This window comes from Apteryx rowi, unplaced genomic scaffold, assembly GCF_003343035.1.
Source record: "Apteryx rowi isolate R43461 unplaced genomic scaffold, aptRow1 scaffold_1574, whole genome shotgun sequence".
NCBI classification, from domain to species: domain Eukaryota; kingdom Metazoa; phylum Chordata; class Aves; order Apterygiformes; family Apterygidae; genus Apteryx; species Apteryx rowi.
This window is the reverse complement of record NW_020447835.1, coordinates 5,564-28,203: the sequence shown is the minus strand read 5'-3', so window position 1 is coordinate 28,203 and position 22,640 is coordinate 5,564. Positions and strand designations below refer to the sequence as shown.

The following is a 22,640-nucleotide window of genomic DNA, read 5'->3' as shown; positions in this document are numbered from 1 at the left end:
GGGGGGGGGGGGGGGGAGTATCTATGTATGCTACTTTTCTAAATACATAAACATGAGGCGTGAGGTATTTTTAAGTCTCAGTTGTTGTCTTTTGGTTCTTTATCGATTTCTATTCTCACTAAATACCAACCCTGTTCAAAAAGTTTTAACCTTCTTTTTATGAAATTGGGATGTGCCCTTGGAGTAAAGCTACTAAATAATCTATTTTGTCATTCAGGTTACTGACTGATAACTGTGAGTGCTGCCTCTAGGAAAGGATCATGGCCCATGTGATTTTACTTTCTTGATGTAAGGCCCTGCTGGCTTTGCTACTTAGCCATCTTATTAGCAACATCAACAGTCACATTTTATTTCATTCCTACATTTGAATGAATGAATCCTTTACCATTAAGTGAGAGAGCCATTAACCCCAAACCCTAACCAGAATGTTTTATGAAGGCATCCATATGCATGATGGATGTATGAAACCAGTATGGGAATGTGTGTGCAGGAGGAAGAGGGATGCGGGAACGTGGCGAATCCCCCTCTGCAGCAGCCAAGAGCCCAGAGGAGCCTTGGGGAGGGGCTCAGGGAAGCACAAGTAACTTCTGCCTTTATTGGGGGTGCTGCCTGTGCTGTGTTGCAAAGAAGTGCAGTTTTGCATAGGCACTGGGACACTGTGGTGAATTAGAGAGAGTTTTACCCTGTACTTTCAGCCAAGAAGCCTATAATGAGTAACCCTTAAATGTTATTGCTGATATGTTAAAGAAAGAAAGAAAAAAAAAAACTCTTATGGATATAAAGTATTAACAACCAGATTGCTCTAGTGTTTAAAATACAATCTATTCTGAAATAACTCTAATGTGTTTTTCAGTGTTGTTCATTCCAGGGCCATCCAGTTTGATAAATTTCATAGGGGTAAGAACTTTCCATTTTGCCTAAGTCTAAGCCTCCAAGAAGTTATAGAAAGCTGAAAATGTTATCTATAATATGTACACACACACACAAATATTTATAAAACAATTGCTGTTCAGTCCTCAGACCAAGTAATCAGTATTGGCTATATCACATCCAATTTCTGTGTAGACTGTGCTTGCACTGCAGCAGGGTGAACTCACAGTCTGCACATCACTGCTTGGATAACAAGTGAAAAGGCAAGAACTGGCCTAAGAATGCTGCTCACCCTGTTACCAATTTCAGGCACTGGTTGTGGAGATGGAGAGACATGTTTTGTCTGGGGAAGTTTTTGTACTACATTATCTTAAACTGAGATTATCAAAGCAGCCTGAGATAGCAAGACAGTGACCTCCTGCTCATTTTCATTGGAATTTGTGTAGTCACCTCTCTCAGACCTTTGAAAAGGTCATCCCTGAAACCAGAAAAGTCCAAATCCATTTAAATAAGTCTGTGTGTGTGTGTGTGAAAATGATTCCTAAAAACAAAAATAAATCTGTTCTGGAACTCTGCTCAGGAGAACTGGTGGGAAGGCCAACTCTGGCAGGACTAAGGGAAACAAGGTCCCATTTTAGCCACAAACAGCTGCTTTTTTTTAGAAAAATATATTTTTTTAAAGATTTGACTTCATTATATAACTAACCTGAACTGTAGCCAGCATGGTTCTTTCTCTGGAAGTCCTTTAATCTCAGTGCAAGAGTGATTTTAATATTCGGTTGCTTGACTTCAGCAAAGTATATGGCAATTCTCAAACAAATGCACTTTATCGGTGCATTGTACAGAGTGGATCTGACTTGGTTCTCATGGACTGTCAGAAGTCCTCTGCTATCCTCCTATGAGCCAGAGAGGCCAGGAATATTCTCTTGCAATTCACTCAGGAAATGTTTAGAGTTCAGTTCATTGAAAGGCTAGCGTTGTTTCTGAAACACACTGAAAAACTTGCACTTGATTTTTGGCACTTCCTGAAAGCCTGAGTCACAAAAGTCATCCTTCCTTATTTTCATGTTTCTTATACCATGCATTAAGCTCTGCATCTGCATGTACATTGCAACACGTGCATATCATGCTAACATCTATGGGAGAATATCTTAGATTTTCAGGTTTTGCTTAAATCTGAGCACTTACTGAGAATGATCACTGGAATGTCCTTCTGGAATATCCTTCTTCTTAGTGGCCTCACAGACTGAAGTTATTATAGTCCAGTATTTCATATGGTTTTGGTAGTCTGTCCTGACTGATCAGTACTGTGTGCTTGATAATATGGAAAAAAGTGGGGGTAGAGAGCAGGCGGATCCATTGCACTAACAGCTCATAACTATGCCTTGAATATTCATTATATGGGGAAGGAGTGCAAAGAAGTGTTGGGAAGTTTTCAGAGATGTATAGTGATGGATCACGATAAAGGATAAAGAGAGCTGAGAAAAGGACATGCAGCAGATTTGAGGAACATACTGAAAATTTTGAGTGTATTTAATCTCCACATGTGCACCAGTGTTTTTGAAACAGGAGACTTAGCACAGCATAGTAATGATTTGTAAACATGAGATGATCAAGCCTGTTGACACATTTTCTTTAGAGCCTTCCCAGTTCTGTGCTAGAAACTTGTCCCAGTTCTTGGGGGTACAACAGCACACGAGAGGGAGCCAGTTCTGAAACTGAAGCCATTTGCCTGGCTTCTGGATGGTCCAGATTGCTCTCTCCATGATTAAGCTAACCTGATGTTAAGGAGGAAAGGGGGGGTGGGGTGGGGGAGAAGAAGAAGAAGAGGAAAAAAACCTCACCGGATGTGCTCTGAAGGTTTGCAATGATACTACAACAGCTGTTCACTTGCAAATTGTCATCATCAGGGATTTAACTAAAGTGATAGCTGCCTTTCAGAAACCGGAGCTTTTCAAAATGCATTAGCTATTAATGATGCATATAGATGTCTTAATTTGGAATCCATAAAATTGTAAATTCTGTTCCTTCATTCTGCACAACATGATGGGTCGCAGGTGGCAGCTCCTGAATAACCACCCAGAAATCATCAATAGAAAGCAGTTGTAGCAACTGGTGTTGCAGCACTGTAGCAAAAGATGTAGCAAAGCTCAATGCAACAACAGATAAGGAGGGGAAGGCAATTTCATTTTAAAGCAAAGTGATTGTGTTCATGTACTCTAAAACACACACACGAAAAACAAGATGTGTCCACGTGAGCTGGCTAGGATTACTTGTAGCAACACGCAGGACAAGGAATGGTAGCTATGAGCCCTCATTAGGTCTCCAAGGGGGAGAGGAGGCGTTATTTTGACTATGATGTGCTGGTCTTTGAATGTGCCTCTTGCAGGGGTTAGAAGCTAAAAGCAATTCTGATCTTTTGTCTCTCCATCCTGTCACACTTCTGTGACCATTAGGATTTACTCCCTTGCTTGTCTCCTTAGAGGATTGTTTTATTGCTTCAGGACTGCTCTTGATCTTCCCATCATCTTCCCTCAATTGCTTCAGTTTATAGTCTGGCCTTCATTTACGCTGCGCTTTGTTTTCCCAAGCTGAATATTCAGAGAAGCTGCATATAGTAAGTAGTCAAGATTCAAGCACATCTAGGTTCAATCAACACCTGCTATGCTTATAGCCATTCTTCTGTCTTTCTTTCTGGTGCTTGTGCTCACATATTCCCATTCATATCCTTTTGATATCTGTCAAAGATCTCTACACATTTTAGAGTTCTGAGAATATGCAATTAGTCACATATGTGGATGAACTGAGAGCTTTCTCCTATCCCAGCAATTCAGTTATTATTGTTTTATGAGTGCTCACTGCATTAGTGAAGGCCACCACTCTTTCCTGCCAGAGTTTAAGGCTTCAGAGGTTCGCAGTTATGGAATGGTTGTGTGTTTACTGAAAGTCAGGAGGGATTCTTTGGAGCAATGCTGCACACCATGGTTCAGTCCTGTCATATATGATATTCTTAAAATGAGAGGTGAGAGTTTTGACAGACTGTTACCTGGATCTCTGCCAACATATGGTCCTATGAACAATAAATATCCCAGGACAAAGGAGATTGGAGAAGCTAGAAATGCTTCATCTCCTGACTTCCATCATGCAGGGAGAGGATTCTCATGAGTTCTGCTTGCCAGCATACATAGTTGTTTGTGGTTAATATTGTAATATATTGTCCTAAATATTTAAAAGGAATGGAACTACTTGTTGGGCCCAATTTTAAAACTTCTAAGGTAATTCAGTTTCTGCACTATATAGGACATTTTGTAGCAAATTAATTTTACAGTGGAAAAAACTTATCTCAAAGCCAATGTATCAAACTGAGGTCATCGTTCTCTGCTGCTAGCTGCTGCTATGAAAGGACATTGAATTGGTTTATATAACATGTTCCTTGAGCAGGCTGCTTTTTTATTAGTCATGAGTGACAGATTTGCTGAGACTACAGCTTTGTATTTCACTACAGGTTCATAGTAACTAGCCAGCAGTACTTCCTAAAGCTCATATATTTATAAGATGAGAACAGGGCAAGTGTTCATATTTCTATAATAAGAGGTATATTTCTGAGTTTAAAACTACAACTACAATCCACACAATGCTCATAACCTACCAAAAGAGATAACATGACTTTAAAGTGGGAGAGAAGAGGAAAGGAAGCAGCAAAGCCATACTGCCCAGGCTGGCGGGGAAGCTAAGATTGGTCATTTGTAGGCACCAGCCTCAGACTTCACTGTTTGTGGTTACTACAGACTGTAAACAACAGATGATCAGTTCTGTGAGGGAGCTAGGAAAAAAAGATTTGCAAATGAAAAGAATGTGATAGGAAGTTTAAGATTTATCTTCATCTACTGACTTGCTTGGAAACTCCCATATTGCCTTACAATAGCTAATTCAGATTAAGAAGTCACTCTTTTTTCATGCAGATTAAAAAAGTATTCCAGATAACTATTAAGTGTCTAAAGTAGAGCTGATTTTGACTTTTGTTAGAGAAAAAGGTGCTTTGACCAAACATACTGATGAGTCACTAAAACTGCAGCACATATTACAAATACACAATTTCATAAATTTGATGAAACTGAGGAAGAATTTCACCAGGATCTCAGCGATTATAAGATATTTTATCTATTAGACTGTCAGGAAGTCCATTCTTAAAAGGAGTGATTTGAGCCAGATCTTACCAAGTGCCAGACCACTCACAGAAGGTGGAAAAATAGCCAGGAACAATCTCACCCAAACATCTCACAGAGCTGTTAAAGTCCTCAGCAAAAGCACTTTACGTGATTACCAACAGCCAAGTAGGGCAAAGTGCTGGCAGTTTTTTAGCCAGTCCTCGGCTAGTGAGCATGCCGCTCTTGCATGCAGCCAGCTTTTACCTGACAGGATTCATCAAGTCAAGCTCCCTCCTGCAAAAAGCACAGAAATGTTGCTGGACTCTAGCTGGTGCCAGAGGAACTTCCACTTTTCCTCTCCCTTTGAATTAGGAAATCTTACACACCATCATCTGTGCATCTTAGTACTGAAAAACCTTAGAGTCAAATAAACTGTCTTTGCAAATTCAGTTTTACTTTTCATTCGCTTTTAATGCTCTCCTTCTGGAAGATGTAGTATTTCAGGCTTGCCTGATATTCAGGTTTTCTCTGAATTCATATACCAGGTGCAAGCATGTCTAGCAATTCCTACGTCAGTTTGTATTTTGTCAATAACAATGTAATTGAGCAAGGAATTAAATATTCTTGATATCAGTTTTTATTTGTGCTTTATGAAGGCAGGCTCTGTATTTTTTTCTATGTGATTTGGGATTTTTTTTCTTGCTGTTTCACAGTTAAATGATTCAACACTGGATGCAAACTGAAACGATTCCAGTGAGGGTTTAATAATTTTTTAGGTGATGGAGCAGCACCCTTTATTTAAGCCAGAGTCAATCTATTCCAACGTGCAGTCCCCCACTCTCACTGCTACAGCTGTCTGCAATTGTTATACTTTCCAAATCCACACAGAAAGTACTTTCTAATTGCTAACTTTACTCTCTGCAACAAGCTATAAGAGATTATTATTAGTGATCTTTTACATTACTGTATATTCCAAAGAACCTCTTCAGGTTCAGGGAATTACTGAGCAGGGTTCATATGAGCATGCTTCCTCCAAAAAGCCTTTCAGGCCTACTCCCTTCTCAAATGCAATTGATGGAGCATTACTGCTTATTATCATTCAAACATGCAACTGTAGAATGAGTCAGAGCAAACCTATATTTATTAAAAGAGTCCAAGCTCTTCAAAATAAAATAAATGATAGGACTTAAGAGAAATTAATACACTCTCCCTGTCACATTCTTCATATATGATTTTTTTCCTAATCAGGCAAATAAGCAACACTTCTGCCCAAACCCCTACTGAAAAGTAGCTGTTCTAATTGTTTGCTAAGATATGACATTAAATATCCACTATATGGAGATACTAAAAATAGATATTTTGGTTGATTTATGCTTATCATTAAACTTATCATAAACTTGTTAATATTATAACAGGTTTAGATAGTGGGTATGAATAGATCCCTCTGCATCACACACAGACAGTAACAGAAAATGCATTTAGTTTATATAATCATTTCTGCAACTACATCGTGTCCACAACCACACCAATAACCATTTCTGCAACCATACTATTGCAAAAACAAAATGTATTATGAAAAACACGATCCTTTTATCAATGACCAAAAGCGCCGGCGGGGGCGGGGGAGGGGAATCTACATAAACTTAGTTCCCAAAGGGTTATTTTGGTACCATTTTCCCCTCCCTGTTAACCCTCTGAGGTTAAGTAATAGAAAATGGCTGAAAGCGAGAAAAAAAAAACAAGCGAAAGAAAATGGTGTGTCAAGGAACTTGATTGGTCAGATTTTGCTGCAGAGTCCAAATTCCTGAAACAGAAAGGAACACTTTCCAAAATGAAATGTATCAGCGATTAACAGAAAAGGAATAATCTTACAGTATTAGGCACCGAAAGATATTTATTTTCTCTGAGTAATCCTCCGTGGCACCTTATTAATGCGTTTAAATGAAAGCTATAATCAATTCAATCCAACGCTTTCTTAAAGTCACAGCTCTTTATTACAAGCATTACAAAACCAAGATTTGCGATTTGCTGTTGTAATGGAACAACAAACACCCGAAATTATATAAAGTTCATTGTATAAAAAAAAAAAATCTGAAGCATGTTGGAAAGTCAGTGATCACTTTTAAAAACTACATTTTCGAGGCACTAACTACAGGTTCGTTGAGCAGGAGGACAAGGGGTTGTGCAACTGCATAAGAGAACCTATAGTCAGGGAGAAGTCCTGTTTTCCAGATATGTTCGCTAGAATCATTGAACGCGAAGGGGGATGGTAAAATTTTTAATAAGAATTTAATAAGAATTTTGTCCTCGATACTAAATTTTTAACATCCCAATATTCCTAGGGAAAATATTTTCTCTATGCTAAGTTCAGTAAATATGGCCGAGAGTACATACAGATGGAGAAAATTGATCCAAATAGACGTCTCTGAATATTCAGACAGGATACGCACAGCCACCAAGGATCCCACGACTGTTCCCCACGGAAGCAGAAAGAGAACCTTTTCAGAAATGGAGGTTGCAGAGAGCCTCCTCCCTCTCGCCCGGAAAACGTTAGGCTTCTCCCGGGGATAAACTAAAAGCCCTTGAGAAGGGCCGAGTTTCAGGGGACGTCGCTCACGGCAGGGACACTCACACCGCCAGAGACAAAAAACACTAAAACACTGAGAAAGGTACCGACCGAGTGCCTGCCTGGAAGGGCGGAACAGACTACTTGCTGCTTCAGAAATAAAAAGGAAGGAATTGGACTACAATACTGCAATAAAGACTTTAAATAACTGCTGCTTATACTTCCTTTAAAGAAAAAAAAAAAGAATCCTAACAGATTATGCAAAAAGATTCTGTAAAGGCCGTTTACACATTAAGTACTTTACTATAACTGCTTTTAAGAAATACAGCATAACTACGTAAGAAATAAAACCAACCTTATTGAAGTTTCAGTATCTCCTTCAGTTGAATAAAGGCTTGGAGTATGAGTTTTTCCCCTAACAGCGCAAAAAAACACGTAGCGCATCGAAGGCCTACAAACAGGAACTTTTAATCTAAAGACTCATGCGCTCTGAATCAGTACAAGAACTAAGCAGCAGTTACCTTGTTCAGTTTGTTCCGTATCCTGCTCAACCCTGTCAAAACACGGTTTACACGTTTATAGCCTCACACGATCGAATTTGGTAATGCACAAAAAAAAGGAAGCACAGCCAAACACCTCCTTCCCCACACAAGGTAAGACCTACAGCTCTTTCTCGTGCCAATGTGGTGGCTCTTAAAAGAGCCTTTGGGTTTTTAGCAGTCTGAGAAAGATCGGGTTGCTAGTAGCTTAAGCGCGCTCGCCGCGGATGCGGCGGGCGAGCTGGATGTCCTTGGGCATGATGGTGACGCGCTTGGCGTGGATGGCGCACAGGTTGGTGTCCTCGAAGAGCCCCACCAGGTAGGCCTCGCTCGCCTCCTGCAGCGCCATGACGGCCGAGCTCTGGAAGCGCAGGTCCGTCTTGAAGTCCTGCGCGATCTCGCGCACCAGGCGCTGGAAGGGCAGCTTGCGGATCAGCAGCTCTGTCGACTTCTGGTAGCGCCGGATCTCGCGCAGCGCCACCGTGCCGGGCCGGTAGCGGTGCGGCTTCTTCACGCCGCCCGTGGCCGGCGCGCTCTTGCGGGCCGCCTTGGTGGCCAGCTGCTTGCGCGGCGCCTTCCCGCCCGTCGACTTCCGCGCTGTCTGCTTCGTCCGCGCCATCCTCACAACAACAGCAGCAGCAGCAGCAGCAGCAGCAGCAGCAGCAGCAGCAGCAGCAGCAGCAGCAGCAGCAGCAGCAGCAGCAGCAGCAGCAGCCGCCCTATAGCACTGAGCTATAAATATCTGTGGAACACACGACAGCAGAGCTCGCTATTTATAGACATCAGCGTCCTGTGATTGGCTAGTGAGGAGGCGCGAGTTCTATTGGGCAATTTAAAAGGTTTGAGAAGCCCGCGCTCTGGCGGGGGGTGATAACGGTCTCTTCCCCCCTCCCCCCCTCCCGTCACGGTCAGCTCCCCGCTCCGGGTTCCGTTCACCCGTGGGTCTGCCCCAAGGAACGAGGTCGGCGGCGGCAGCGATCTCTGCCACAGCTGTCACCGTCCCGCGGGCGCGGAGCTCTTCTCAGCTCCCAGAACAGACGCTTCTATCGCTGCCTCTATCCGTGGCAGTCAGGATATGAACCCTTTGGCAATACGCTTTTCCGGCGAAAAAAAAAAAAAGGACTTCACTTCGTATCCTCCTCTACTTGATGTTCAAAAGCGCTCTGCCTTTCATCCATTTTTTTTATTCCCTAAACCTTATTTTTCCTTGTGTTCTTTCATCTATTATCTGTCACTTCACAAACATGATTAACCTTCTTGCTCTCCCGCGCATATTCTCCATTAAAAAAGGAGGACAAAGATACGACACCAGTCATATCAAACCCATGAGGCAAGCCAAATGATGAAAAACGGGATAATTTTGTATTTTTTTGCTTTTAACCCTGCATGGTGTGATATATGTCATGAAACATTATCTTCTAGAGGTCACAGACACAGCATAATCCCGATGGATCTTTCTGAGTAAACAAGCAGCACTGTGGCTTTCGGCCAGGGCGTTCAAAAAGGAGAGATAATGTTTAAAGGGGACGAAAACATTGTATTGGAAAAGGAGCATAAGTCAAACTGAAAGAGGCTCATCTTAATTCTACAAAAGATGATTTTTTTTCATTTCAGAACGGCAAAAGAAAACTTAAGCTTTGCCATGCATATTTCATAATGCGTACTCGACAGCTAGAGCTGAGGTAATCACCTTAATAAAAAAGGCTGATGAAGAAATGCTTAAAAGCTGTACAACTCGATTTTGTTCACACTACTAGCTTCATTGGCGTGTGCAGTGAGTACTCAGCCAGGGTTTACACATGACTATCAAAATCATACCTGGTGTTTCTAAAGCTTCCAAACACAAAAACGCTCTTGTACCATTACTCATTATGAACTACTCTTGAAACTAAAATACGGAGCATAAGTATGACAAATCGAATCGGAGCTAAACGCAAGAAACACTGAAAATACCCCTTTGACATAGTATTAGACACCAGCACCACTCACCCAACTGAATCAGTGCAAACGACTCTTTTACTGAAAATGTGGGTGGCTCTTAAAAGAGCCTTTGGGTTAGAGGATCTTCCAAACAAGAAATTTACTTGGAGCTGGTGTACTTGGTGACGGCCTTGGTGCCCTCGGAGACGGCGTGCTTGGCCAGCTCGCCAGGCAGCAGCAGCCGCACGGCGGTTTGGATCTCCCGCGACGTGATGGTGGAGCGCTTGTTGTAGTGAGCCAGGCGCGACGCCTCGCCGGCGATGCGCTCGAAAATATCGTTGACGAAGGAATTCATGATGCCCATGGCCTTGGACGAGATGCCCGTGTCCGGGTGCACCTGCTTCAGCACCTTATACACGTAGATCGAGTAGCTCTCCTTCCTCGTCTTCCTACGCTTCTTGTCACCTTTTTTCTGAGTCTTGGTAACGGCTTTTTTAGAGCCTTTCTTCGGGGCAGGAGCTGATTTCGCTGGTTCCGGCATTTTAAAAGTCTGTCGCTCCCTCACTATCGCAGGAACAACTTAGATACACTAGGGGTGTCCCCCATATTTATAGGGACGGTATGCAAATGAGATGACTCGGAGCTGTACTCGTCTATTGGGTAGATTCGATTCTTGATGTCACAAACAGCCAGACGTCAATTGGTCGTTACAGCATCGGCCTTCTCGTTGGCTAATAGCACAATCACCGCCTCAGCCAATCAAAAGTCCTGCTGGACCCCACAAGGAAGCGATAAAAAGGCAGGGTGGAGGGTGTCGGTACATTTTGTTCTGTTCTTGTACTTTTGTTTTCTTTTGCGTAGGGTTTTTTTTGTTGTTGTTGATTTTCTTTCTCTTTTTGAAAAGCGGAGAGCATGTCTGGCCGCGGGAAGCAGGGCGGGAAGGCGCGGGCCAAGGCCAAGTCGCGCTCGTCGCGGGCCGGGCTGCAGTTCCCCGTGGGCCGCGTGCACCGGCTGCTGCGCAAAGGCAACTACGCGGAGCGGGTGGGCGCCGGCGCGCCGGTGTACCTGGCGGCCGTGCTGGAGTACCTGACGGCCGAGATCCTGGAGCTGGCGGGCAACGCGGCGCGCGACAACAAGAAGACGCGCATCATCCCGCGCCACCTGCAGCTGGCCATCCGCAACGACGAGGAGCTCAACAAGCTGCTGGGCAAGGTCACCATCGCGCAGGGCGGCGTGCTGCCCAACATCCAGGCGGTGCTGCTGCCCAAGAAGACCGACAGCCATAAGGCTAAAGCCAAGTGAAACTGATTCAACAAACAACCCAAAGGCTCTTTTCAGAGCCACCCACACCTTTCCAAAAAGAGCAGGAACACTAGGATTATGTCCTGCTTCCTCGAAAACACAATGTTACTATGATTTTATGTAACTGAAAGCTTTTAAATGTAAATATATATACTTAGCTCAGTGTTCTGCTGATGCTTATATATTTTTTTTTCTATAAGAAGTTAAGATACCACACATTCCTTAAAGTGACTTTAGCTGAAAACAAAAAATATCACTTAAAAGCTAAAGTATGGCTGAGAGAGCTGATATTAGTCAGCGCTGCGTTTTCTAAGGGCAGTTGATGAAAAGAACATGGTAAGGGCAGCCTGGGGATGGTGCTCCCGTGCTGTGGTTTCCATGGGGGAAAGAAGCGTTTTTCCCCGGCCGAGGGGGGCTGTTGCGCGGGGGCGGGAGGGATCGGGGGCTGCCGTGATGGCACAGGGGGCGGGGCCAACAGTGGCCAATCCACGGGGAGCGCGCCGGTTTCAAACCCGGCGCGGGACGCGGTGAGATTTCCCCAGTGCCGCAGCCACCGCCCATATTTAGGGGTGGAAAAGGGGTCAGAGCTCTTTTTACGAAGCAGCAGGAAGGATTTTCTGCGCCCCGACGTTATTTTTTTTCTTTTCCTTTTTTTTTTGCCGTCGTCCAGGGCTGCAGGTTCTCTTAGACCAGCGGTGACGTAAGTTTCTCATTGTGGTGTCATAACGTAACTAAGCACAGGACTATGCCTCAGGGACAGCGTCAACTGTTCCAAGTAACTGATATCAGGGGGAATAAGTGGGAACGGGGGATCACGAGTTCCGACAAAATAGGCTAAGACATACTTTCGCACTCTGCGTAAGTCTCTACTCACAAACTTCAAAAGTCACACATAAGTACAGCAGGGAATAACCGCATATCAGTTTGGGTTTTAAAGGGTTTTTCAGCTTTTTCTCTTTTATTTTGACAGTGTGGGTGGCTCTTAAAAGAGCCATTGCATGTATCTGTAAGGGAAGTTTCCTTTCCTCTTCCAGTATCATTTACTTCTTTTTGGGTCATCTTGGCCACTTTGGGCTTGGTTGCCTTGGGCTTGGCAGGCTTCGGCTTCACTGCTTTCGCTTTGGCCAGGCTCTTCGCTGCCTTCTTGGGGCGGCCAGCCTTGGCTGCCTTCTTGGGGCTCTTGGACGATTTCTTAGCAGCGGTGGCAGCCGGCTTCTTTGCTTTCTTGGGGCTCTTCTTCACTGCCACCGCCTTCTTGGGCTTCTTGGCGGCGCTCGCGGGTTTCTTGGCCGCCAGCTTCTTGGGCTTGGTTGCCGCTGTGCGCTTCTTCGGGGCTTTTTCTTTCATCTCACCCGGCTTCTTGTTCAGTTTGAAAGAACCGGAGGCGCCGGTACCCTTGGTCTGCACCAGGGTGCCCTTGCTGACGAGGCTCTTGAGCCCCAGCTTGATGCGGCTGTTGTTCTTCTCCACGTCGTAGCCGCCGGCAGCCAGCGCCTTCTTGAGCACAGCCAGCGAGAGCCCCTTGCGCTCCTTTGAAGCGGACATGGCCTTGGTGATCAGCTCAGTGACGCTGGGGCCCAAGGGCTTGCGGGCTTTGGAGCCGCCCGCCGCCTTCTTCGGCTTCTTGGTGGCGGCCTTGGCTGGAGCCGAGGCCGCAGGCGCTGCTGCAACGGTGGGAGCGGTCTCCAATATGGTTGCAAAGACGTTTCAAAATTGGGGGGTGGGGGGGGTGTTTGAAAAAAATTAATAAAGAGAACTCAGTGAGAGGCCGATATTTAGAGGCAGGAGTCTCTTCGGTTCCTTTGGGAGCCCGCCCCCCTGGAAGGGAGTGAGGATGGCTCTCCCCTTTATGTTTCTTCATAACTGATTTTTTTATGTATTTTGCACCGTATCATACAACTCATGTCTTCTTCTGTGATGCAAATTAAGGTGAAGCAGGATGTTTTCATTCATCAGTGTTTTATACAGAAGAAAACACAATACTGGATGAAGGGGAGTCAGGAACGCGCCAGTCCGGAATCTGAATGAGCCTCCCGCCGAGGGGTGGGAGGAGCGGTTCTTTTTGTCATTTAAAGCTGCATCTGGAGAATCAAGACTAGGAAAACAGCTCTGTCCTGTTCTTTGCAGTTTCCTCTCTCAGGAGGAAGAAGAGCGAGTCATTTTACGGAAATGCGTTAATTAACAATCCACTTCAAAGAGACAGAGGTAACACAAGACTGCCCGACAGAAGGGTCTCTTGCAAACAGGATGAGAATCTCGAGGTTGTTTTCAAAGGGTTCTTCTTACACTATTTGTATTTTTGTTTCAGAAGTGATAAAGGACATTTTTTTTTCCTCTTATCAGCCCACACTTTTTCAAAGAAATAGGGTTAGCTATTGACTACTATAGAAAGTTAGACTTGGAAACTGTGTTAACTGTAAGACTTCATCAGTAGCCGTGCTGAAATTCAAAGCTACGCACAACTTGAGAACTATTTTTAAAACAATTAACCTTTTTGTTTGTTTGTTTATTGGTTTGTTTTTAAAAAGCTCAGATTCATTTATATAGTATATTCAACAGCACAACCTTCTATTTGTAGATATTTAACCTTGGCTGGGGTAAAATGTATTGAGCAGGTCTGAAGCAGACCTTAATTTGTTGAAGCTCCTGACTGGACTGTTTGAAAAACCCATGCCTTGAAACAGTTGGCTCTGTGTCTCAGTTTTGGCCTCCTGAGTTTCATTTTGCCCTCAGAAACAGGATGCAGGGGAGAAGTGGGGAGGAGAAGCATTTCTCTCTTTTCAGAACCGATCCCCATATTGAAGTATCAGAGAAGGTGCCCTCTCTTGGGAACAAGGAAAGCCGTTTTTCCCCGCTAATGTTCCAAACCACTCCAGAACAGAAGTATTCTAGCATTTTATTTTCAAATGAAATATGAGTAGATTAACATCCAGTCTAAAGTAGAATTTTCACTGCTGTCATCTTCACTGGAAACAAATTACACTCAGTCACAGTAATTCACCCACCCCCCCCCAAGAATTTTTTGTTTTCTGCCTCTCCAACCATGTGTCCATCCTTTGAGCCAGTGCATATAAAGACCCTGGCTTCCTTTCATAGCAGCTTGTGACTAATGTTCCATTTTCTATGCCACCAATAGCATATTCATGCCTATTTTTTTCTTTTTGTATTTATTTCAGGAAAAACAAAAACAAAAACTGTGAATGCCAAAACCTCTTATTCTTCAACTGAAACACAACTGGAATATTAAACTACTATTGCTGAAAATAGTTCTTTTCCTTGTTTGTCCTGACTAGTTATATGCATTTGATGCAGAAAGATAATATATTCTTCTATTTTATGTTACTATACTTGTTATAAATGAACGTACTACCTGCCTGTGAAACACAGCTATACAAAACTCCTGTATATTTTAAATCAGAAGAGAGAAGTGGATCATAACAGCTATTTATTTATTTGACAAAAGACACTAATAAAATGTTTTCTCTAAAAAAAGAAATATTTTATTTCAGTTCACATGAAGAATTTCTGATCAGTCTGGATCTCTCTCTATAATATGTTCCAATAATTCAGTCAACCTAATTTTTCAAGCCTATTTCTACATAAAGGGGGAAAGCTTTAGATTTAAGAACAGTCTATGCCAAGTATTGGTGGTATGAAAAAACATTTAGTGTCATAGATGTCCATGCAAAATGTATGCTTCTGCTTTAAAGCACTAGCTACAGCATACATGCTGCAAATTCTTGGTTAGCCTGGTTAATGGTGGCTGCAGCATTCCAGATCATATTTCTTAGAACGGTGTTACTCAACTTGTATTTAGTTCATGGACCACTGTTCTTCCATAAGGCATTAGAAGATAATATGCAAGATGATATCCAAAAAGAAATCATGCACACTTACACAAGCATTCCCAAGTCTGCAAGCAAATGAGTAAGTTAAGTAATAACTGAACATTCAGATTTTGGTTAACTTTATCATAGTGACTACACTGTATGAAAAGTCCTTGAAAATTCTTTTCCCTCAAAACAATTCTTATCTTTTTCTTGAAAAAAGACTGTGTTTGATTACTGTGTAACAGAACTTGAACTTCGACAGCACAAAAAAGTTTTCCAGACTCTCTAGGCACTAAGCAGTCTTCCAGAGTTCTAGAGAAAAGTCTATGTTTACTTTTTTACCTGCCTTTTACAAGGAGAAGTTGCTTTAGGCTACAACAGTTACTAAACAGGTAGGCAAGTTACAGCGTTTGCCTAGGCCAACAAAAATGAATGGAATGAATTGCCTGTTGCAGAGAGTATATCCATGAACTTATGGGCTGTTCCACATAAAACTTATTTGAATATCTATGTGGCAAAGTGCAAATAAAGGTTAAACACATAGTTGTTTTGTTGTTGTTTTTTTTTCATAGATTACCCTTAAACACTTTCACTTAATTATTTAGTTCCTCTACCACTTTTCCACAACCATCCATAGCAAACCAGAAAGCAATCAAGTAGAAACACATCTTATAAACCTGGTACAATGTAGAGAAACCTTTTGAATATATCATTGGTCCATTCCTTTTCATATTCCCTTGAAAACAGTCCTGTTTAGACAGCAAAGGAGGGAAGAAAAGTCATTGTCATTAAGGTTTCTTTTTCTCTTAGATACATAGTACAGGATCAATTTAGGCATCGGTAAACATGAATTAAACTCACATGATTCCTTCCATTCACAATAATTTCAGAGACATGGGTGCTCACATTCAGGAAACAGAAATTCAGCTTGAAGCCTGAAAGCTAATTATATTATAGCTGCAGAAATGCAGCAAAAACCTACATTTGCAGGTGGCAATAGATGCTCCGTGTATCTTTAATACTTAACAAAATAACGTACTGCTATAAAACGCAGCTATTCCTTGTGCATCGTTCCCTATCTTTCGCCTCTTCCGAGAGTCTCGCTGCTATTGGAGTTTTGCGGCTATCGGGGGAAGTGATCGGGTTTGGGGGCGCCCCCTTGCAAAGCAGTCGCCCCCAAACCCGGGGCAGCGTGTCCCGCAGCCACCGCCCCCCGCGGAGGACACGGCGGGGCCGCGGGTCTGCACCCATTTCTCGCCAATCCCGCCCCGGGCAGGAGCTTTCTCCCTCCTCCCTTTTTCTCTCCCCCTCCCTTCTGCTCTCCCTCCACCTCTATTCCTCCTCCAGTTACTTCCTCATCCCCCCCCCCACCCCGCCCCGCGCGAGTCGTTTCCATGCCATTAACCTTCAAAAAAGGAGGTGAATCTGCTGAATGACAATGCAGTGAGCGCATGAGCAGCACCTGTAGCACAGCAGAAGGCCTGTGCTCTGAATGCCTCTATTGTTTCCTGAATTAACCGTTGTTTTTATGTTTACTGCATTTTGTTTTAGTTTGGTTGCTCTGGGGTTGTTGTTGTTGTTGTTGTTGTTGTTTTTGAGTTTATCCTGTGGCTGCTGTCCAGGATAAACAATGAAAGAGCAGTCAGGGTTATTTGATTGCTTTATTGTAAAACATGATTTTGATTCTGCAGACTTAATGGCTCAGAGAGAAGACAACCTGCTTGATAAACTGCTTCTGCAAGGAGCCCATCATCTTTAAAACATTTCCATCCTGTTCATTCAGCCCTACAAAACTTGATGCATCACTATATAGTGCAGAAACAATCATACCATACTAACTAGGTTGACACAGACAACCCTTTTCTTTTCTAGATGGCAGTTCTATATAACACCTCCTTAGGAATTTGAATATACAAAATCTCTGCACTCTGTGCATATGAATGATATTGCGCTTCACACGTGGGTGGGAATCTCAACTAGAAATCAAGTCTTCCCCTCTTCCTAAGGACACTGCAGCCTTGTCCTGCCGTGGAACTTCATCTGTTGCATCCTCAAATAATTTGGAGCCCGCCAGCCTGCCTGTGAAATTACCTTTGGCTTTGTGAAAGAACCATAGGCATACCTGCACAAACCAGGACCTGAAGTTATTTGGAATCCCTGACAAATTTTTTAAACAAACGAATTGGTTTTGGTTTTTGTTTGCTTGCTTGTTTTTGAGCTTAGGACAAAATCAAAGCTATGATCTTCACCAAGTGCATGTAATTGAATGGTAGCTAACACCAGCAGTGATCAGTTTAGAAAGATTTTTTAAGAGATTATGGTATTTAGCATCAAAGTCATGAAGTGTTAAAAACTGTGCAAGCAACTACTTTCTCCAGAATTCATTTCTGTAGAGGACAGTGAGGTAGCTGGATCCATCCTCATCTTTTCACTCATCACCTTCAGCTCTTCTCTTTCATTTGGAAAAAATCAAAAATGAAAGGCCTGTAAAGATAAGGAGTCCTCTTATTCACAGAAACCACCTCCAATGCTTAGGCAGCTCTTCAGGCCTTAGTAACCCTTGGGCTGGTAAATAACATAGAAATCAGGTTTGACCGCATTAAACTTGAGAGATTTAGCCATTGCCCTTCAAGATAGATACGTAAGGACACCTTCACCCGTGCCTCCCCCCCCCCCCAAGATGTCAGCACTTAATTACCTCATGCCTGTTAGAGAATATTGGACTGAGTTGTCTAGAGTTAATTGCTAGCATCAGGCTGTAAAAGTGTATTAGAGATGAACCCTTTTTACTTATGCAAACATGAGCTGATGTAAGCATGAGTTAACACTACCTATAGAAAACTTGCTTAGCATTGGTAGCTAAATTTTGCTGAAGCCTTAGGCCGCACTTAGATAATATGGTGAACTTTCGCCTAGTTAAGTAAAGGAGGGCCCCAGAGCTGGTTCAAGCCGGAGAGATAAAGAAGTTACGACCCACAGCAGAAGCTGCAACCTTGAAAAGAAGAAAAGAAACAACCTGCCTAGAGACAACGAAGGGACACAGTGAAGAAGGGGAAGACCCCAGATCTAAATATTACTATTGGTCCGAACCAGCACATGAGGGGTGGGGAATTTAGATTGTAAGGGTATCCCTGCTGGCCCAGGGATTTCTTTGTTCGGGGTCCCTCTTCAGAGACACCCAGCTCGGGCTATAATTACTGCATGTGTGTCATTAAAATTAATTTCGCTCCGATTTGACTTCGAACTTCTGCCTCTGCAGAAACCTAGGGTCGGACCCTGTTATGGAGGCCAGCGAGCCTAATTTTCCATAACAATGCCTCTAGCTGTTCTGCTGTCCCCCCACTGCAGGTATTTGACAGGTCACAAGAGTGTCTGGTGTTACAATGTTGGCCATGGCAGAGGTGCCTTACAGGTAGCTGTGTCCCTCACAGTAGCTTGGGATAGAAATGCGTCCCACCCAGCACTCCCACAATGCTGCAGAGAACTGTCCTTGGGAATCTGACGAGCGAGTGAGGAAAGCAGCGAGCCACAGGGGCTGCAAAGGCACTTCCCCTCCTTCTCCTGGAAGGAGAATGAATAGGGTGGATAGCATCAAAAGGTATAGGGAATCCAGTCCTTTGTAATTTTTTTCCTTACTTACCACACTGCAAGACATTCACAGCTAATCCCCTTCCCCCGTCCCACTCAGTCCACTCATGGATACTCAGCATGTCCATAACCCTCCTCCCAGACTGCAGTGTTGCTTTGGAAGCCACAACTGTTTTTGGAAAGAGCTGAAGGCCCAGGAAAAACTGGTCCTTGCTGTTCCAGTCCAGAGAGGCTTTCTGGTGTCCTTGTGGAGACCATAAGGACATTTACAGAGTTAAGATGATGTTTTGCAAGGTTCCACTTCTCTCAGTGATGTGAATAAACTTGCAGTTGACTTCCACCCTGCATATGGTAAGGGCATAGTTAAACCACACACCAGCCTCCTGACCCAGAAGCAGGGGAACATACAACATGTCCTGCTGTGGCATCTAAACACTGCAAATATCCAACCCTGATTGGAAAGAAAATCCCAGTATCCCCACGGAGTCAGAGACTGAGGGTGCAGAAGACACAAGCATCACAAGACTGCCAAGATGTCCAGAAATTCCCCTTGGTCTCCATGACAACAAGGTGCTTAATACAGTCATAGTCCATGTGAAGAATGAGAATGTAAGAATGTGGCCAATGGCTCACCCACGGCTCAGGACACCAGGAGGTGTTACTCAGAAATGGTATAATTAGGAACACAACTAAGGCTTTCCTATGTGAAGCCTTGTATGGATGATGGTGGTGGAGACCCTGACACATCTACTGATATGCTACCAATATCTGCATGAAACAGACAAAAAAACAATGTGGTGCTTCCTAGATGTGCCTGAAGGCAAGGAAGCAGAGGTCTCTGGGATAATCTTCCTTCAGAGAGCTTTGACCTACATCTGCAGTGGGGACATTTGGCCCAAAGGACCAGAATAAATGGAGTCTGAAGTAATTCCCCCTTCCAAGCTGTGTGTAACAGAGATGTGAGGAGCCTCAGCATCAACTGTTTCAGTCTTCTGTACACTTCTTTTGAGCTGACAGTTGCAAATGTAGATGTAGCCTGGACTGTTTCTAAAACAGCGACTAGGGAGGTGTATAAGAACATAGTAAACCTATGGTGATGCTTTCACAGAATATCTCCTAAACTCTCATAGCCTGTGCCTTCGTGACTTCCTGAGACAAACAGTAGTGTCTCTTTCATTTAATAATCTTCACTGATTTTTTCTTTTTTTTTTCTAGTCTAATTACTTTTCAAATCCATGTAAACATTTAGTATCTAAAACATTTTGCCTCAAGGAGTACCCTATACCACTTACACATTATGTAAAGACCCCCCTCAGTTTTGTACCCACATCCTGCAATGCAATTTGATACCTTTAATCATCTTTTCCACTTTCCTCTGAACTTTCTTTTCCAGTTATACTACATCTTTTTTGATTTAGAGACGAGGACTAAGCACATTACTCAAGGTGCAGCCATTTCACTGATGCTGCAGTGGTACAAAGATGCAGTGTTCTTTGTTTGGTTCTCCATTTTGCTTATAGTGATTCCTGACATTCAAATTATTTTCATTTAAATATTACTGAACCTTGAGCAAATGCTTTATTTAGTTTTGTATTTATTATTTTCAGAAGTGGGAGGATTTTTTATTAGGACCAACCTGGAGGTTGCAATAAAGATGGAAGAAGGCAGTGAAAAAGGTCCGAAGACAGGATCAGAAACAGGACTGAAGGACAGTCAATGAAACTGGAAATTGAAAAAAAAAAAAAATCAAAAGAAAGTGAATAAATCAGGAGGCTGATGTAGATTTTCAACTACTGTCATCCAGAGAACCTAAAGCTTGGAGAGATGTGTATGCCATAAAGGTCATGGCAATGACACTGCTACAGTGTAGGTAGCTGGGGAGTTCATATGACACCAGAAGGCTCACGGTGGGGTGTCTGCACTACTGGCTGGTGTGGGCAGAGTGGGACGGGCCAGAGTTTGATTTGCCAGCATCTGTCACGATTCCAGGACTCCACGTCCACACATCCCTACAGTCAGTGAAGTTCACATCAGTTGCTGGTCCTAGGTACTTACTGTGTGTTTATAAACTACTAATCACCAGAGGACCTTGCAGCCTCGTCAGAGCATCTCTAAAGCTTGTTTAGGTGGGGATTTCAACCAAAAATTTCTTACTAGATGTGTGCACGTGTTTTTGTGTAGGCGTGCATGTATAACACACTGGAGATGTTAAAGGTCAATATCATACAGAACAACATCAACACAATATTCATTAGCAAGATAATACCAACAAGATGAGACTATTTAATTACTACACATAGGAAAACAGAAAAAAACAGTCATTACCTTGCAAAGGACTTGTAACTTTCTCAAATGTTGTTGGGGGTTTTTTTTGTTGTTTTTTTTTTTTTTTTGCTTTCCGTCTGAGCTACCCCTTGTCCACCTCTGTGAGTGTGGAGGTAGCTAGCAAGGGCTACTGAGGGTTATTGAATAAACACACCAATGCATGAAAAGGTAACAGGCTTAATTGTGAGTAAAAAGAAAAAAATAGAGAGGGAAAAAAAATTGTTACATGTTGTGACTGGTTACATACTGCCTCTGCTATTGCACACTTACCTCCTGGCTACATTTCCTCCGTGGCAACGCTGCCACTGCAGGCAGCTATTAAGGCCAAAGAGCAGAGGAGAATTTTGGGGATGTTTATGGAGCTGTCAGAGCTGGCCCCTGCCACCCCCAAGGCAGAAGCTGTCCGCATCTGGGCTGTGCAGAGGCTCCAGCTGGCACCTGCTACTGGGCTTCGGTCCTGCCTCCATATGGAGCAAAGTGGCTTTGGACGCAACAGTGGTGGCCTCCAGCACGAGACCACAAGCTGAGACCCCAGACAAGTTCACACCTTGGTGAAACCCTTGGAAACCCTGCTGTGTGTGACACAAACAGACCCACAGGGGAGCAGCCGATTCTGGTGCCAAGTCCATCAGGTCAGTCCAGCTGAGTGAAAGCAGAACTGGGGCTGTGCTGACAAACTCAAGAGTCCGGCACCAAATCAGGGACACACTGAGCAGCCAAGTGCAAAAAGTGCAATTCTCTTTTATATCGAGGGGCAGTCTCCAGTTGTGCCTATATGCCCATCTTCAGTTTCCCAGTGGACTGCCTGTGGCCAGGGGAAGGTTGCTGGCCTCAGCAGAGATTGACACCTGGCATTCTCCAGATGAGTGGGAAGCACAGAGCATGAATTTTGCTTGTGTTTTTTGCTGTTACCATTGTTTTTGTTGCTTTCTTTTTTTTGTTTGTTTGTTTGTTTTGGGGTTTTTTTGGCATGAAACATGGAGTTAGACCTCTTTTGTAATATTGTCATCATGTTTAGCATCACTCTGGGCAAAAATCCATGTCTGTGTTCACCCAGACTTCCACATTTCATGTGAGTATGTCCTGGGAACATTTACATTTCCCTGGGAAGATGATGTAGTTTTATTCCTTTCCTTCATAAATTTCCTGTCACAGTAATATAGCACATTTTCTCACAAGCCACTGCTTTAGGCAGTCAAGCAAACCTATATCTCTAAATTGCAACATTTCTATCACCATCCTTTCATCTGATTTATAAAAGTTAAAATTAAAAAAAAGGAGAGAGAGAGCGAGAGAAACTTTCTAAGTTGATATTAATTGAAAACAGAGAGATAGGGTCTGTCCTAATATCATTTATTAAGTATATATGAATGTTAGAGAATATTGAACTGAAGCTGTCTAGAATTAATTGCTTAGCATAACTTGCTTAGCATTAGTAGCTAAATTTGCTGAAGCCTTMGGCCTCAGGCTGTGAACTTGCTGTGAACTTTTACTTAGATAAGTAAAAGGGGGCCCCAGAGCCGGTTCAAGCTGGAGGGATAAAGAAGTTACA

At 43.2% G+C, this 22,640-nt stretch overlaps 4 protein-coding genes and 1 long non-coding RNA gene across 11 annotated transcripts in view; 1 reads left to right on the top strand and 4 right to left on the bottom strand.

The window, feature by feature from the left end:
* Positions 1–7,809: 7,809 nt before the first annotated feature.
* On the bottom strand, positions 7,810–10,021 carry LOC112962888 (histone H3). Of its 4 annotated transcripts, none has more exons than XM_026059441.1 (2): positions 8,811–10,021; positions 7,810–8,753 (listed from the first exon to the last, which is right to left on the bottom strand). In XM_026059441.1, the coding sequence occupies exon 2, from the start codon at positions 8,740–8,742 to the stop codon at positions 8,332–8,334; it is 411 nt and encodes a 136-aa protein (XP_025915226.1). In that variant the 5' UTR covers positions 8,743–8,753; positions 8,811–10,021; the 3' UTR covers positions 7,810–8,331. The 4 variants fall into 4 exon arrangements, with proteins under 4 accessions (XP_025915226.1, XP_025915227.1, XP_025915228.1 ...); XM_026059442.1 differs by having other exon boundaries at positions 8,814–10,021; XM_026059443.1 differs by having other exon boundaries at positions 7,810–8,781; positions 8,839–10,021.
* A 100-nt stretch (positions 10,022–10,121) lies between these two features.
* On the bottom strand, positions 10,122–10,642 carry LOC112962890 (histone H2B 8). Its single transcript, XM_026059448.1, has one exon. The coding sequence runs from the start codon at positions 10,582–10,584 to the stop codon at positions 10,204–10,206; it is 381 nt and encodes a 126-aa protein (XP_025915233.1). The 5' UTR covers positions 10,585–10,642; the 3' UTR covers positions 10,122–10,203.
* Positions 10,643–10,784: 142 nt separating this feature from the next.
* On the top strand, positions 10,785–11,508 carry LOC112962889 (histone H2A-IV). 2 transcript variants are annotated; one of them, XM_026059446.1, is made up of 2 exons: positions 10,785–10,860; positions 10,948–11,508. In XM_026059446.1, the coding sequence occupies exon 2, from the start codon at positions 10,956–10,958 to the stop codon at positions 11,343–11,345; it is 390 nt and encodes a 129-aa protein (XP_025915231.1). In that variant the 5' UTR covers positions 10,785–10,860; positions 10,948–10,955; the 3' UTR covers positions 11,346–11,508. The 2 variants fall into 2 exon arrangements, with proteins under 2 accessions (XP_025915231.1, XP_025915232.1); XM_026059447.1 differs by having other exon boundaries at positions 10,841–10,856.
* A 622-nt stretch (positions 11,509–12,130) lies between these two features.
* Positions 12,131–13,052, bottom strand: LOC112962887 (histone H1.01-like; the record flags this gene model as incomplete). Its single annotated transcript, XM_026059440.1, has 1 exon — positions 12,131–13,052. A coding segment is annotated over one exon (828 nt), but the record flags the coding sequence as incomplete, so codon positions are not given.
* Positions 13,053–16,570: 3,518 nt separating this feature from the next.
* Positions 16,571–22,640, bottom strand: part of LOC112962891 — an 11,633-nt gene continuing 5,563 nt past the window's right edge. The window contains exons 4-5 of one of the 3 annotated variants that reach the window (XR_003252440.1): positions 20,400–20,485; positions 16,571–17,659 (exon numbers count right to left, since the gene is read on the bottom strand). This is a non-coding gene — a long non-coding RNA (uncharacterized LOC112962891). The other 2 variants (XR_003252441.1, XR_003252442.1) reach the window with 2 other exon arrangements.